Source organism: Thunnus albacares, chromosome 3 (assembly GCF_914725855.1).
Source record: "Thunnus albacares chromosome 3, fThuAlb1.1, whole genome shotgun sequence".
Taxonomy (NCBI): Eukaryota; Metazoa; Chordata; class Actinopteri; order Scombriformes; family Scombridae; genus Thunnus; species Thunnus albacares.
Genome location: NC_058108.1, coordinates 28542159 through 28556935, shown reverse-complemented (window position 1 = coordinate 28556935; position 14777 = coordinate 28542159). Strand labels below are relative to the sequence as shown.

The 14777-nt window shown below is 37.8% G+C and overlaps 1 protein-coding gene across 7 annotated transcripts in view; it reads left to right on the top strand.

The window, feature by feature from the left end:
• LOC122979774 (proto-oncogene vav-like) overlaps window positions 1-14555 on the top strand; it is a 36875-nt gene extending 22320 nt beyond the window's left edge. For 4 of the 7 annotated variants that reach the window (XM_044347496.1, XM_044347497.1, XM_044347493.1 and 1 more), the window contains 19 exons: window positions 942-1037; window positions 1161-1229; window positions 1806-1892; window positions 1974-2059; window positions 2157-2292; window positions 2809-2918; window positions 4319-4420; window positions 4509-4603; window positions 4714-4736; window positions 5009-5054; window positions 5261-5397; window positions 6914-6994; window positions 7279-7310; window positions 8092-8202; window positions 9264-9351; window positions 9520-9649; window positions 13631-13782; window positions 13889-13955; window positions 14240-14555. In XM_044347496.1, the coding sequence (XP_044203431.1) occupies window positions 942-1037; window positions 1161-1229; window positions 1806-1892; window positions 1974-2059; window positions 2157-2292; window positions 2809-2918; window positions 4319-4420; window positions 4509-4603; window positions 4714-4736; window positions 5009-5054; window positions 5261-5397; window positions 6914-6994; window positions 7279-7310; window positions 8092-8202; window positions 9264-9351; window positions 9520-9649; window positions 13631-13782; window positions 13889-13942 (1635 nt within the window). In that variant the 3' untranslated portion in view covers window positions 13943-13955; window positions 14240-14555. The remainder of the gene's footprint in view (window positions 1-941; window positions 1038-1160; window positions 1230-1805; window positions 1893-1973; window positions 2060-2156; window positions 2293-2808; window positions 2919-4318; window positions 4421-4508; window positions 4604-4713; window positions 4737-5008; window positions 5055-5260; window positions 5398-6913; window positions 6995-7278; window positions 7311-8091; window positions 8203-9263; window positions 9352-9519; window positions 9650-13630; window positions 13783-13888; window positions 13956-14239) is intronic. The other 3 variants (XM_044347500.1, XM_044347498.1, XM_044347499.1) reach the window with 3 other exon arrangements.
• Window positions 14556-14777: the final 222 nt, after the last annotated feature.

Below are 14777 nucleotides of genomic sequence, written 5' to 3'. Positions count from 1 at the left end.
AGTTTAAGTCTGAGAAATAATTATGTTATCTCAGTTTCGGGTTAAGACTTCAGGTTATAACACAAAGCCTGTGTTATAAACTGAGGGTGTGGAGTATGAAAAATGTGGGCATTTAGTAGGTGGGGGGGAAACATGAAAAATGCTGTTTCAGTGACTCATACTAGGGACTGAAAGTCAAGATTTTTTGTCCTTTTCTGCTTCGATTTTGATCGTTATTATTTTCTCTCCACCCCAACCTTCACACACACTCTATGGAAATCCAAAAATAAATAGCTTGAGTACCTCGTTCAGGTACAAATGGATGTTGCAATGTACTTAACTACCCTAGTGACAAGTTTTACTTCTCCCAAAGGCTACAATTCTGCTCTACTTGTTTTCTAGGAGAGCAGGAATGAAGGGATTGAGCCTCTCTGTTTTTATGTTTAAGGAGAGCTGGATATGGTATGACAAAATGGCTGATCATTTATCCAAGTCAAGTCAAGTCTATTCACAGTATAGAGCCCAAAATCACACCTCACAACCTTTGCAGCATACGACACCCTTTATTGATAAACCTTAATCCGTTCAAATGGAACTGGCCTTCCTTGCGTATATGTTAATGTTGTTTTCATGCAAGTTAGTGTCTTTTAACCTGCCATGTGTGCTGAGCTCTTATCTTTGACTGTACATTGAGATCACATCATGCAAAGAGTCTCTATGCTTTGAGTAGATTTGACAAATATTAAATCATGGATTAAAAAGGAATAAAAGAAGAGTAATAACTGATCTTGTGCGCCATTTGAGGAGTCCTGTCAACAGTTGTACAGATGTGGCTTAAATAATGGCTGTCTATATGGGAAATGCTTTCCAGGCTAAAGGGGACTTTCTCTGTTTCAGTACTACAATATCCTCTTAACACATATGTGTTATGCTGCTCTTGTTCACTTCCTTTTCTCTCTCAGGAGTGTTCAAAGAGAGCCAATAGTGGACGTTTTTCTCTCAGAGATTTACTCATGGTCCCTATGCAGAGGGTCCTCAAATACCACCTGCTGTTACAGGTATGTTTGTACAGATGTGCGTGTTTCTGTGTGTGTGAGTGTGTGTGTGTGTGTAGCATATTAATTTCTTAGCTTAATTTTATCCAGCAGCTATAATTTGAGGTGGTTTGTTTGTGTCTGCAGGAGCTGGTGAAACACACCACTGACCCTACAGACAAGGAGAACCTCCGCACAGCTCTTGATGCCATGAGAGTGAGTGTGTGTCCCCTTACATACTGTTCATATTCCTACCCTTCACCTCATAATTAGTCTCTATACCAAACTTCTGAACCACAAATCTATTTTTTATTTATAAATCCGTCATCAGCCATATGTAAGTGGGTGATTAATCCCTAATGAAGCTTTCAGAGAGCTGAGAGAGTGTATTCTTTAGGTTTTATCCCATTTATTTATGGAGAGAAAACACTCACAATCGCATGATATTATGGCACCTAAAACATGAGAACATATCAATGAATGTTATTGAATGTGAAGAATGCAACAGCCATTTTTTATCAGTGACATTTGAATTTTTCTATGTAAAAAATATGTATCAGCTGCACAAAATAAAAAGGTTGAAATATGTCCAACATTTTTTTGTATTCTGGGTCACTTTAGGAAAATTTATAACATGTCTGGTTAAAATAAAGGTGTTTAAGGTGTTTTTACTGGTCTCAGATGTACAAGTGGGTAAAAAATTGACCTGAACAGTACAGTATATGAGGGTTAAATCTGTGATATTTAAACATTTATTCATTTGTCTTTGTGTGTGTGTGTGTGTTTTTACAGGACCTGGCGCAGTGTGTGAATGAGGTGAAGCGAGACAATGAGATCATCAGACAGATCACCACCTTCCAGTTGTCAATAGAAAACATGGTAAGGCCACAGTTTCCCTTTGAATCTGTTTCTCTTAGACTGTCATTTTGTTGATTTATTCTCCTCTCCTCTGCGCTCTAGACTCAGTCTCTAGCACTCTTCGGTCGCCCCAAGATCGACGGAGAGCTGAAGATCTGCAGTTCGGAGAAAAAGTCTAAACAGGACAGGTGAGTTTTGTTTATGTCTCAGTGTTTTGTTATTTTTTTTCTTGTGTTAAAAGCTGTTGTTTGACCTTGTGCTGGTGTATTTTGTTGTGTTTGTCAGATATGCATTCCTCTTCGATAAGGCCATGTTTGTCTGTAAGAAGAAGAGTGGAGAGACTTTTGAGCTAAAGGAGATCATTGAACTACAGCACTACCAGATACGAGATGAAACAGCAGGAGAGAAGGATAATAAGAAGGTCTTCTCCTCCTTCCTTTCCTTTCCTTTCCTTTCTTTTCATTTCCTTTCCTTTCCTTTCCTTTCCTTTCTTTTCCTTTCCTTTCCTTTCCTCTCATTTGATGAAAGGTCCTGTCTTTTTCTTGCCTTTCCTCTCCTTTCCTCTTGTTTCCTTTCCTTTCCTCTCATTTCCTCTCCTCTCTTTTCCTTCCCTCTTCTTCCCTTTCCTTTCCTTTCCTTTCCTTTCCTTTCCTTTCCTTTCCTTTCCTTTCCTTTCCTTTCCTTTCCTTTCCTTTCTGTTCTGTTCCTTGCCTTGCTTCTTTTCCTTTCCTTTCATTTTATTTCCTTTTCTCTCCTTTTCTTTCCTCTCCTTTCAACATTTTCATCTTTTCTCCTCACCTCTTCTTCACTTCACATCCTTCCCTCTGTAGCACCACTAATTATACCAAAATATACTGTCTAATTATAGTAGACAACTATAAGGCTGACAATGTGTGTGTGTGTGTGTGTGTGTGTGTGTGTGTGTGTGTGTGAACAGTGGTCCTATTTGTTCCTTCTGCTCGACTGCTATGGGAGGTGCGGGTACGATTTATTCTTCAAAACCAGAGAACTGAAGAAGAAATGGCTGGAACAGTTTGAGATGGCTCTGTGAGTTACCACATAGACACAAACATACAGTTTACACACATGGAAATACACAAACACAATTTTCATAAATGTAGCTACAAAGTTTGACAGTAATTTTCGACTTTTGCTGGTTCAGTATTTGTGTTTATGAAGCTTCTTAATGATAACTTGCATTATAACATTTTATACACATAGGCCTATATACATACAGCAATGACAAACATGCACAAGCAAAAAAAAACAAGACAGCAACAACAACAAAAAAGAAATACAAAAAAGCAAAGAGACAAAGACCATATAGAAGATTCATGACCAATATATTGTTTCATTGATCTGAGAGCCATCTAATAATGAATGCAGCCACTCAGCTTCATATTTTAAAGGATAAGGCTGGTGATTTTCTATATTTTCTTACTGTCCACAAATCTCATGTGCAGAGCCAAACCAGCAATGAACTCATTTCACTTACAAGTATTGTATGTGTATCCAAAGCCTGATATATCGTATTCCTCTGTGCCGTATACCTCCATCGTCCAAAAACTATTAAGAACACATCAGTGAGTCATACCATTGCACTGGGGGATATGTTCCTTCACCCCAGAAGTGTGATTACTGTAGGTTGTTTAGAAACGGCGCCAAAGAGCGATAAGATCGTATCTCTCAACAGAGAGACAACAGAGCTCTACAGCACAGAGGAATACGATATATCAGACTTTGGATACACTCACAGTACTCGTTAATAGGATGAGTTCATTGTTCGTTTGGCTCTGAACATGAGATTTGCTGACTATAAGAAAAATACAGAAAATTGCCAGTCATATCCTTTAAGTGTTTCCTGCAGCCTTTACATAAAAACTGTAGAGTCTTTGGAATATTTTAAACCAATTATTGTGTTATTTTAACTGATCCATGTGTAAATTATTGAATGTAAAATCAAGAATTGAAAATTTACTTCTTAGTCAGCGGAGAGTTTCAAGAACAATCTGTAAGAAATGAAACAAAACCACATCAGTGGGGAAACAGGGAACTGTGTAAAAACGGCTGTAGACGGACAATGAGTGGACGTGACACTTATAGGTTTGTGTTGCAGTTTTGCTGATTGCTGAGCTCTACAGGAAATGAAGGGACGTTGCGAAATTTGTTGATCATGTTGCAGTCTGACTCTATTGAGTTGCTGTCGCTGTCTCAGGATTATCAACATAAGTTCCTTTTAGACACAAACCTCCTTACATAAATGTAAAAGTAGTTTGACATGTTGGTCTCATGTCTGAATAAGGGTCATGTTACATAAAACTAGTAGCATGTCAGACCTATCTTGACTCAAGACCATAGCAACTAGTCAAACTGCCAGAGTAAAAAGTAAAAAACAGCTCTGTGAATCCCCCCAGCATGGTTAAAACGGTTGTATTTCGTGTTTGCAGATCAAATATGTCTCCGGAGAACTTCAACGCCAACAACCATGACTTCCAGATGCACTGCTTTGAGGAAACCACCTGCTGCAAGGCCTGCTCAATGCTGTTAAGGTACTTTTATCTCACTTGCTCTCTCTCTTCTCTCTTAACTCCAATTTAAAAACAAGCAACTGAGGTCAAATCTATCTGTCCTCCGCAGAGGGATATTTTTCCAGGGCTACCGTTGCACTCGCTGTAAAATGGCTGCACATAAAGAGTGTTTAGGCAGAGTCCCTGCCTGCGGACGCAACTCAGGTCTGTATAAGTGAGCGTGTTTATCTGTAGTAATCACCTCTAATTAGTGTAATTATCATGGATTAGTGTGATTATCACCTCTTACATTGATTGTCCTCTTCCAATTTCAGACCACGCGGGCACTGTAAGGAAGGTGAGACCACATGTGCCTTTGACATTGTGAATATGTTCAGGCAGAAGTGATAAATAAGCTTCTTTCCTCTCTCTTCACAGTATTTTACATGTCAGTTTTTAATGTTTTCTTTTGTTAACTCATATTTTCATTCAACTTGTATTTTATATGTTTTCTGGAGAGTGTTTCCATCTGTTTATGTGATTTTTTTTATGTTTTCGGATTATGTATTGTGTGTTATACTGTAACTCAAGGTATGATTGCTGCAGTTCTTCTGTCTCTTGTTCCTTTAGAATAAGACACACAGGTCCTCCGGGCAAACCGGCGTCGGTAAGAAAGGCATGATAAGTTTCATCGATCTTGTTTACAATTAAGTAAAGAAAATTAGGACATTTATTTGTTGTTATTAAGTTAATTCTCCCATGCAATCTTCTTGAATGTTAAAGAGTAAATATTTGATGGATTTAAAATGGTTACATTGCATTTCAGATCTCTTTTCTCATATCTCAACGTCTCCTCTTTCCCCTTGTCACTCTCCCACTCAGGATTTCCTAAGATGGAGGTGTCCCAGGAGTATTATGGCTTGCCGCCGCCCCCTGTGGGCTTCGGCCAACCACTTCACCTCTCCAAAGGCGACATCATTGAGCTGACCCGGGCTGAGGCTGACCTGCCATGGTGGGAGGTAAAGTTAAACACCAATCACAACCACATATACACGCTATAGTCTCAAGGATGAGGGGGGTCACACATTATTTTGTTGTGTTTTTCAAGCTTTGTTTCCTGTGGGTAATGTGTAGGTGTGAGATGCTTTTGTCTTATTCAGTCTGTTTTGTCATTTTCCTCTCTGCAACTCTTCTATCTCCCACTTCCTCTCTCATGCCCAACTTGCACTTCAGTCTCTAAAGTCTGCAGTCTACTGGAGGGTTATGATTTGGAAACATATTTAACCTAAAATATAATGCATGCTGTATTTTTGTCAGCTTAACAGTTTACTGAATATTTGTGAGCACAAAAAATTCTCTATGAAACCTGAGATCTGCCAGTTTATATCACTGTAACAGTGATTATATATATAAAAAAATCCTATAATGAAAAAATTGACCTTTATTTGTCAGTTACTGTATGTTGAAAAATCAGTAGAGGCAGGGTGTTTTTTGTTTACTTGTTTGTGCATTAGAGTGCATGTCGGGAACTCCACTGTTCAATATTTGAGATTAATCAAATCAATCAATCAAACTTTATTTGTATAGCACCGTTCGTACAGGTTAGTGCAAAGTGCTTTCCAGATGAGTGACAAGCTGATAATAAAACAGTATAAATGTAAACAGTACAAAGAAATAAAAAAAACAACACAGGAAATAAAAATGATGAAAATATAATAAAACCAATCAAATAGATTTACAATAAAATAAAATAAAACTAGATAAATAGATAAAAGACAACAACACAAATAAATTACACAAGAGGAAATACAACATGAATACAATCAAATCAATCATTATATTCAAAATAGATCTGCAACAATAAGTCGATTAATCAATCAGTTGAATTGCAGAAAATTAATCAGCAACTACTTTAATAATCTTTTAATCGTTTTAGTTTTTTTTTTTTTTAGCAAAAATACCTCAAAATTCCAGCTGCTCAACTGTGAAGATTTGCTGTGTTTCATTGTCATATATGACAGTAAACTGAATATCTTTGGGTTTTGGTCTTTTGGTTAGACAACACAAGCACTATTTTCTGACTATTCATACATTGAACAATTTATCAATTAATCAAAAAATTAATCAGCAGATTCATTGATAATGAAAATAATTGTTAGCTGCAGCCCTGGTGCACAAAGTTCCATTTACAAAAGCAAGAAAAAGTGAACACTGAAAAAAGGATTCATTCATTCGAAGTTCCTGTTGAGCAACCTTTCAAGAATGTTGAAACCTCCCCCACAATCACTGCCTTCAAATATATTAACAACACAACAGTAACTTTGACAAGATTTTTTTTTTATATCTTTATTGTTCACTGTAATGATTACAAATTACAAAAGTGAAGGATTTGGTATCAGCTGCCTGTCATCAGAAATTTGTTTTAGGTTGGAGTTGTTCATAAGTAACTTATTTATGCTGATGTTTCACATATACTGTGTATTTCAATGGCTGCTTGGTCCGGTCATGTGATTAGTTGTTGTGTGTGTCACTCAGGGAAAAAACCTGACTGTTGGTCAAATGGGATGGTTCCCATGCAACAAAGTCCAGCCCTACATCTCTGTGAGTATAAGTGAAGTGAGTAAAACCAGAAACACATACAAATCACCCAATTATAAACACTCAATGCATTTTGACATTTGGGCCTAATGTCAAGCAACTTTTGCATTTAGGTCCTTATCACAAGAAAACAAACAACAAACCAATTATATTATTCATATCCATTATCTGTGTCAGCTTGCACAAGTTGGCCATCAATTGGTGTACTGAAACCAAGATTAGTAGCATTAGTAAGTGAAGAACAGTTACCACCATGACCATATGACACATTTAACCTCTTGTGTGATCTCACCCTTTCCCAGAGGCCGACCCCTGACCTGTCTGGCTTCAACTGGTGAGTATCAACCATAAGTAACGTGCTTACATAACCATTTGTACCTTCAAAGCTTAGTTTCTTCCTGTATTGCAGTGCACTGTAATAGGGACAGAGACACAAAAAAAAAACAGAACAAGATACTTAAAAAAGTGTTTTAAAGCAGCATTTGTGTCCTGACGTATCATCACGACACCAATAGCACCTCACACCATTGTTTTTAATGTATAAAATAACCATTAGTTATTAGTTTGCAGCCTATCATAATGTATTGTCACTGTTCTCTGCCCCTGAGCTTATAATAAAAACAATGATGTACTAACTGCAGAGGACTCACAGTGCAGCAAATTGAAGTGAATAAAATCAAAAATAGCTTAAAAAAAACACATTTATTGTCCTTAAAGTCAACATATGTCAGATTTGAAAATCCTTTACGTTGGTGCCACCTGGTGGTAATTTTGAGAATGACACAGTGGAACAGGAACACAAAAACACAAAGAAGCACATATTCTGCACCAGTTTTCACTGGGATATTGTTTAATCTTTCTACAAACAAAAACTTATGTGATCAGAATAATTTGAAAGACAGAAGGCAAAGTAACTTCAAAGATCCTCTCCGGAAAAGTTTTATGACACAATACAATGCTTTGAATTCAATTTGAATTCAGTAAACTTAGAAATTCATTTAAAAAAAATTGAAAAAAACAAAGCCTTCTAGTGTCAAACTCTGCACAAAACATGTTTTTGAGTTGGGGGAGACTTTAAATAAAGAGTAATATTCTTATTTTTACTGTGCTTCAAGGTTCGCGGGGAACATGGACAGAACGGCTGCAAAAAACCTCCTAATGTCCCGGTCTGATGGAACCTTCCTGGTGCGGCAGAAAGATGGAGGAGAGTTTGCAATCAGCATCAAGTAAGCTTCAACACCATTCATCAGTAAAAGCACAGTTTGATCTTCTGACAGTTAGATGTATATTATCTATATATAGTGGAACAAATGTTTTCTTTCTTTTAAGTTTCTGTGAACAGTTTGAAGATGGACTCCTAGTAAACTCTAGTAAAGATTGTCTAGATGGTTGGGGCACAACTGGGCTGAATTTGGTGACAAAGTGAAAGTTTTTTAGATTTCTCGGTTATATAAAAAATTGTTTCAAGAGCATTTCAATGACTGTGTTAAGCAGGTCCTATAGCTTCAGGGTGAAATGTAGTCATTGAATTTCTGTCGAAACTATGGTTGTATGTAACTATGAGTCAATTGACATGAAACGAATAAGCAGCCATTTTGATAATCAATTGTTTAAATACCAAACCAAAAATGTCCCAAGTTTGTTGGTTCCAGCTTTCCAACTATGATGTTTTGTCGCTTTCCTTTGTCGTAAATTGTAGTGAACTGAATACTTTTGGGTGTTGTACTTTGGGTCAGACAAACGAAGTAATTTGAAGACAATCCCCTGGACTCTGTGCACTTTTGAGGGAATTTTTGATAAAAGGATTAATCAATCAAGACAATAATTGGCAGTGTAATCGACAATTAAAATAATTGTTAGTTGCAGCCTTATATTTAACCTCAACTCAATTCAGCCTGATTTTAACCGTAGCACAGAGATGTCTTTTTCCCTGCAAATGACCAAAGCGATGCTTGCTTGCCTATGTTGAATGATGACTTAGCTCAGCTTAAATAGATTATTGTATATCTCTGAGCTCAGGTATCACTTCCTGTTAAAGCAGGGAAATATGACCCTCCTGTAGTAAAAAGGATTTAGTACATTTTCTGTATAACCATTGTCATGTGAAAGTAAGCCATGCTTGTAAAAGAGGAAAAGCTCACCACTGAACCTTTTTACATTACACAGACATACACACAAATCTTTGACAAATAGTAAAATTTACCAAACACTAAACTATTTATTTAATGTTATTGCTCTCAGTATTAATATCTCTCTATTATCCATGTTCATCCCTCTGGTCTCCCAGGTTCAACATGGACATCAGACACATTAAGATCACCTCCACTGAAGGCCTGTACCGCATCAATGATAAGAAAGCATTCAAGGGTTTAATCGTAAGTCTTACACCCTCATACAACCAAATAAATTGAGACACTCTAAATCCGCACCTGTCATTGTGGATTTGAACCTCATGTCCTCATCACACACCACATGCAACATCTGTCTCATGTTTGTCACGTTCTCCTCATATAACTGTCCCTCTTGTCTTCTTCTTTTGTTAGGAGATGATTCAGTTTTACCAGCAGAACTCTTTGAAGGAGTACTTTAGGGATGTGGACACCACACTGTGTACGCCTTACAAACAACCAGAGCAATGCAACTCGTCTAACAACACGCCGAATACCACACCAGGTTCAGTAGATCTCTGTCACTTCTAAGCCCATAGCTACCGTTGAGGACACCAAGATCATGTCCTTGGTATTTTTCTGGGTTTTTTAAAAAAAATTTAACATATAGCCTATATATATTTCTTAAAATGTTACATTAAAGTGATGAATTGCTGAAACTACTTAGTTGTATAGTGTGTTGTGAACAAAGGCTGGCATCATCTCGCCAGCAGAGCTGAACAGCTCTGCACGCGCAACTCGTTACGTTATGTGACATACATGTAACAAGCTGCACACATACAGTATGGTCCTATCATTCTGTTCACTCTGTAACCAACATACACACAACACTTACTACAAGATCATTCAACAATGTGTTTGAATACAGGTTGCACTTTCAAAGCACCCATGACTGGCCTTATCAATATGGTATTGGTAAAATGGATGATACAAATCCTCGTAGATAATTTAAGAACAATATAGAATAGCAATAATAAGGAGGGGCACTCCAGTTATAGCCTACCTCTTGAAGCAAGATTGGTCAATGCCATGAATGACAGGCCTGGCTATATCCTTCCATAGACTGTATTTCACCTGACCTACACACTCAAAACAAGTAACTACGAGTTACACCACAGGAACAGAAGCAGATATTGTGTTCAAGATCTGAGCTCACAAATTATTAACATGTATGAAAAGAATCAATTAGGAGTTTCTGCTCTGACATTTTCAGTGGCAAAAATATTCACGGTGGGAAATATGCAGTAGACGACATGAGGGAGGATGAGGGGGGATGCCATCCCCCTTGTTAGCAAAATGACCAAAACGCCTCCCCCTTGTTAACCTGCCACCCCCCCTCTCCATCCCCTAGTAGCAGAGAGAGTGCAGGGGCAGAGGGGTTGTTTAGATGAATATATTAGTCTAGTCTGCCTGACTCATTGAGGTTTGTGCAAATTAGAATCTATGGCCTCGACCATAGATCTGAAATATCAGCAACTAACTGTGCTGTGTATTGATAAATCCATGGCACAGTCCGTGGAGCTGAAGTATCAGCAGATTTGTAATTATGCCTTTTTTTCTTAGTCCCCTCCTTCTGTCAGTTTCGTCTTGGATCTATAATGTTCTCTAAAATATATACTATAAATACTCAATTCTATACTATATTGTAGCCTATATACTTTATAGAGTAGTGTCACCTTCGTGATCAAAATGACAAGTTGCAACACGTAGTTGCAGAAGAGCGAGAGGATCATAGAGACACACTGCTGCCTATAGTATTCCCATAACATTCCTATAATATTTCTATGATCATTCAGTAGCGTCTGTGATGCTGAAAATAGACCCCCAGACCAAGCCACCTCTGTAACAGAATATTTTAGGGGAGACATGACTACTGATATAGTTTTTAATATAGATGTTTGGTGTAACCAGGGAGTGAAGCAGGTAATGTGACTGAGGAAATTAACCTGCACTGACCACACCACAAACAAAATTCAAGGTAAAGTTTATACCATCAAAACTATGGTGTGTTTTGAAAAATAAGCATCATTAAAATACTTAAAGGCAGAATGAGTAGGATTTTCCTAAAAAAAAAAACAATGTATAGACTCATACAAAAATAATCCCTCTCAATCATCACTTATGACCCACTAGAAGAAGTGTGTGATGTTGTCTGTATCTGCAGAGACTCTAGCCCTCTGCCTTTATATTCTTATTTTGCTGTGTTCAGGATGTTTCTGGGTGTCAACCTTTGGGTTTTGGGTGTGTAGCCCCAGCCAATAATAGTGCGTAGGGTGTGAGGTTGAGACTCTATAAACACATAGCGACAGCACTGCACTGCAGCGTAACGCTTCTGGTATCGTTGAGCTGGGGAGGAAGGGCCAACTTTGAATGTTGTGTTTACAAACCACAACCAACAAATCCTAATGTCCACATCCAGTAAAGGAATAGGCCTACATAAAATCTGTGTTTGGCCTCATAGCAGTTCTATAAAATAATAAATATAAATAAATATAAACTGCAACTATAATATTATGAATTAGGCTTGGCCTATAAGATAATCCTGCAGTTCTATTGGGCCATGCCCTCTGTGAAAAATTAACAAATCACTTACTGGAAATAGGCTAATACATTATTGTAAAGTTACACTTTACAATAGCCTACCTTGTATCACATCTGTTGTTGTCTACTCCACAAGTGGGCCTGGCCAGGCCTTGCGCAAGGTTTGTGGTGATGAAGCTGATATAGCATGTCCAAAATAAATATGAGAGAGACGTCTCCTCTGGGTCATTGTGCTGCTAAAGATTTTGGAATGACATTTCCTAATTCTTTTTGCTCTCTGATGCTGCGTCTTCATGTATCACAATCTTTGTGGTCAGGAAATGTGCAGGAAATGAGGCACAGATAGATAGTTGTGTGTCCAGTGATCATTACCAAAATGTGTCAGTGATATCTCATTTATCACTATAATTCATTGATCAATAATGATTAATACCTCTTCTCTTTATTTTATTGCAAATAAGAATTACATTTACAGTATTTTATTTCTTAATTAAAGGACACATTATTTATCAGTATATATTTAACTTTATTTTAGACATATTAGGCCTATGTATCTTTTCAACAATTTTATACAACTTTCTTGAATCTGTGGAACATGTTAGTAATTTTTTTTGCAAAGAAATAAGTTTGATTCAAATTGTAATTTTTCAAGTCAAAAATTTTCCACCACCTCTTTCTTCCCTTGTGCTGAACATGCCATTTTGGTGGGTATAGCAACCACCACATTTAAAATTAATTATTTCCATCCATCCGTGCCTGGCTACCCTGCACCCAAGAGTAAAAAAAAAGTAATAATTACAAACTTGGCAGTAGGCTAAAGTACATTAGCACAGCTAACTGATTAATCAATGTTAATTTATTGCTTGTGTCCCCACTGTGACATCATCAAGGGCAATAATTCTGAACAGCTTGTTTAAACTTGTTAATCTGAAGACTTCAAACCCTGGCCAAACACCAAGAGTACTGTATTTATGTCATTTTCCCGCAGTACCTAAATAATATTTCAGTCTGCCAAATCCATACAAAGACAAGGTAAAAAAAAACATTTCCATAATATGTCCACTTTAAAATTGTACCCTCTGCCACTAGGGGGTGCTGCAGCACCCTCAGAAGAACCCATACCTCCCGCATTACTGTCCATGAGTAAGCTATGTTTGCAGGTAAATTGTCTTCAGTACTCATAACTTGACATACTATCTAAATAACAAGTCAGAAATGTTTTCATTAAATACTTTAAACACATCTTTTTTATCTTGCATTTTTATATTGTGGTTGAGTTCAGGGGTCCTGGCCGTAACAGTCATGCTGTATATCTTTATTAAGCTAAAGCTTCTCCCTTTATTCTACTATATTTTATACACTAATTTTTCACTGTCATGCCATGTGTAACTGCCCCTGAACCTCCCTAGAGGGGCAGAGACTCATAACCTCAGTATTTCTAAATCCTGGCTACAGTCCTGGTCACTTCACACACTCCTCCTCATTATAACAATGTTAATTGAGAAGTTTGACATTCAGGGAAATACACTTATTCACTGTCTTGTCAAGAGTTAAATGAGAAGATCAATACCACTGTTCATATCGAGAGTGGTGTTGATCTTCTCATCAACACTCAGCAAGAAGGTGAGTTTTTCCATGCTGTATTTCTGTACACACAACACCTATTGCATGTTTGTCCGTTCTGGGATTCCTTCTCTGTTGCTCTCCCTGAGGTTTCTTCCTTTTTTTCATCAATAAAGATTTTTTGGGGAAAGTTTTTCCTTATCTGAATCAAGGGACAGAGGATATTGTATTGCTGAACAGATTGTGAAGCCCCCTGAGGCAAATTTGTGATTTGTGATATCAGGCTATACAAATACAACTGACTTGACTTTACTGTATTTCCTAAAAATGTCAATCTATTCCTTTAAGCTTATCCATGTTGTAATATGGTGTTATCTGACAGGGGGCAGCATGAGGAGTTTCGGCGTAGCGAGGGCCAGATATGACTTCTCAGCCAGGGACCGCTCTGAGCTGTCGCTGCGGGAAGGAGACACCATCAAGATCATCTCCAAAAAAGGTCACAGCGGTTGGTGGAGAGGAGAGGTGTACGGCCGGGTGAGGATTCTGCAAACATAAATACCTCAAGAAAAAAGAAAGAAAAAACAAAACTCACAGGCTTTTAGACATCTGTATCTCATATTCACTGCTCCTGTGTCTCTAGGTGGGGTTCTTTCCAGCCAACTACGTGGAGGAGGATTACTCTGACTACTGCTGACTTGGCTGCAGAGGTGAAGGCCCATACTGAATGTGTGCGGGTCCATGTGATACCTGGTTTCCATCGATTGCATTAACTCATATGCACGAGTGTGGCTGTGTCCGTGTGAAAGAGAAGCCGTTACTTGTGATCTAATGACTGTCTAGTGATGTGAATAAAACTTTTGTTCAATAGACCGTATGAATGTCTGGTTTCTGTACGAATAATTTACAAACAAAACAAATACTACATGGCCAAAAGTATGTGGATATCTGAACATTACAACAATATGTGATTTTTATGAACATGTCATTCCAGTCGGTGTTCCCAAATGTCCCAAATGTGCTGGATGAGGTTGAGATCAGGCCTCTGTGCTGACCAGTCAAGCTCTTCAACACCAAACTGGGAAAAACTGTTTCTTTGTGGACTTGGCCTTGTCTTTTTGACACAGGAAAGAGACTTCCTCAAACTACTGCCACAAATTTAGAGGCAGACCATTGTCCAAAATATCATTGTGTGATGTAACATTAATAGTGTGTCTTAAAGTCTTACAGTCAGGTTCCCAAATGAACATTGAAACAGGTTTTATTCACTGTAATAATTCCTCCTGTTCATACTGACCATTAGAAGATCCCTTCAAATGCGCTTTCAATGTAAGTGATGATGGACAAAATCCACAGTCCTTGTTTTGAGCAAAAGATAATATGAGGCTTCAGCAGTCAAGAGTTATTCAAATAAAGCAGATATTTTCCACAGTTACAGTCTTTTTAGTAAGAAATTCCTTCTTCGTGTCTCAGCGGACAGTGTTTTCCTGTTCAGCAGCAGTGGGAGGATCACAACAAAAAGAGGGAATGTG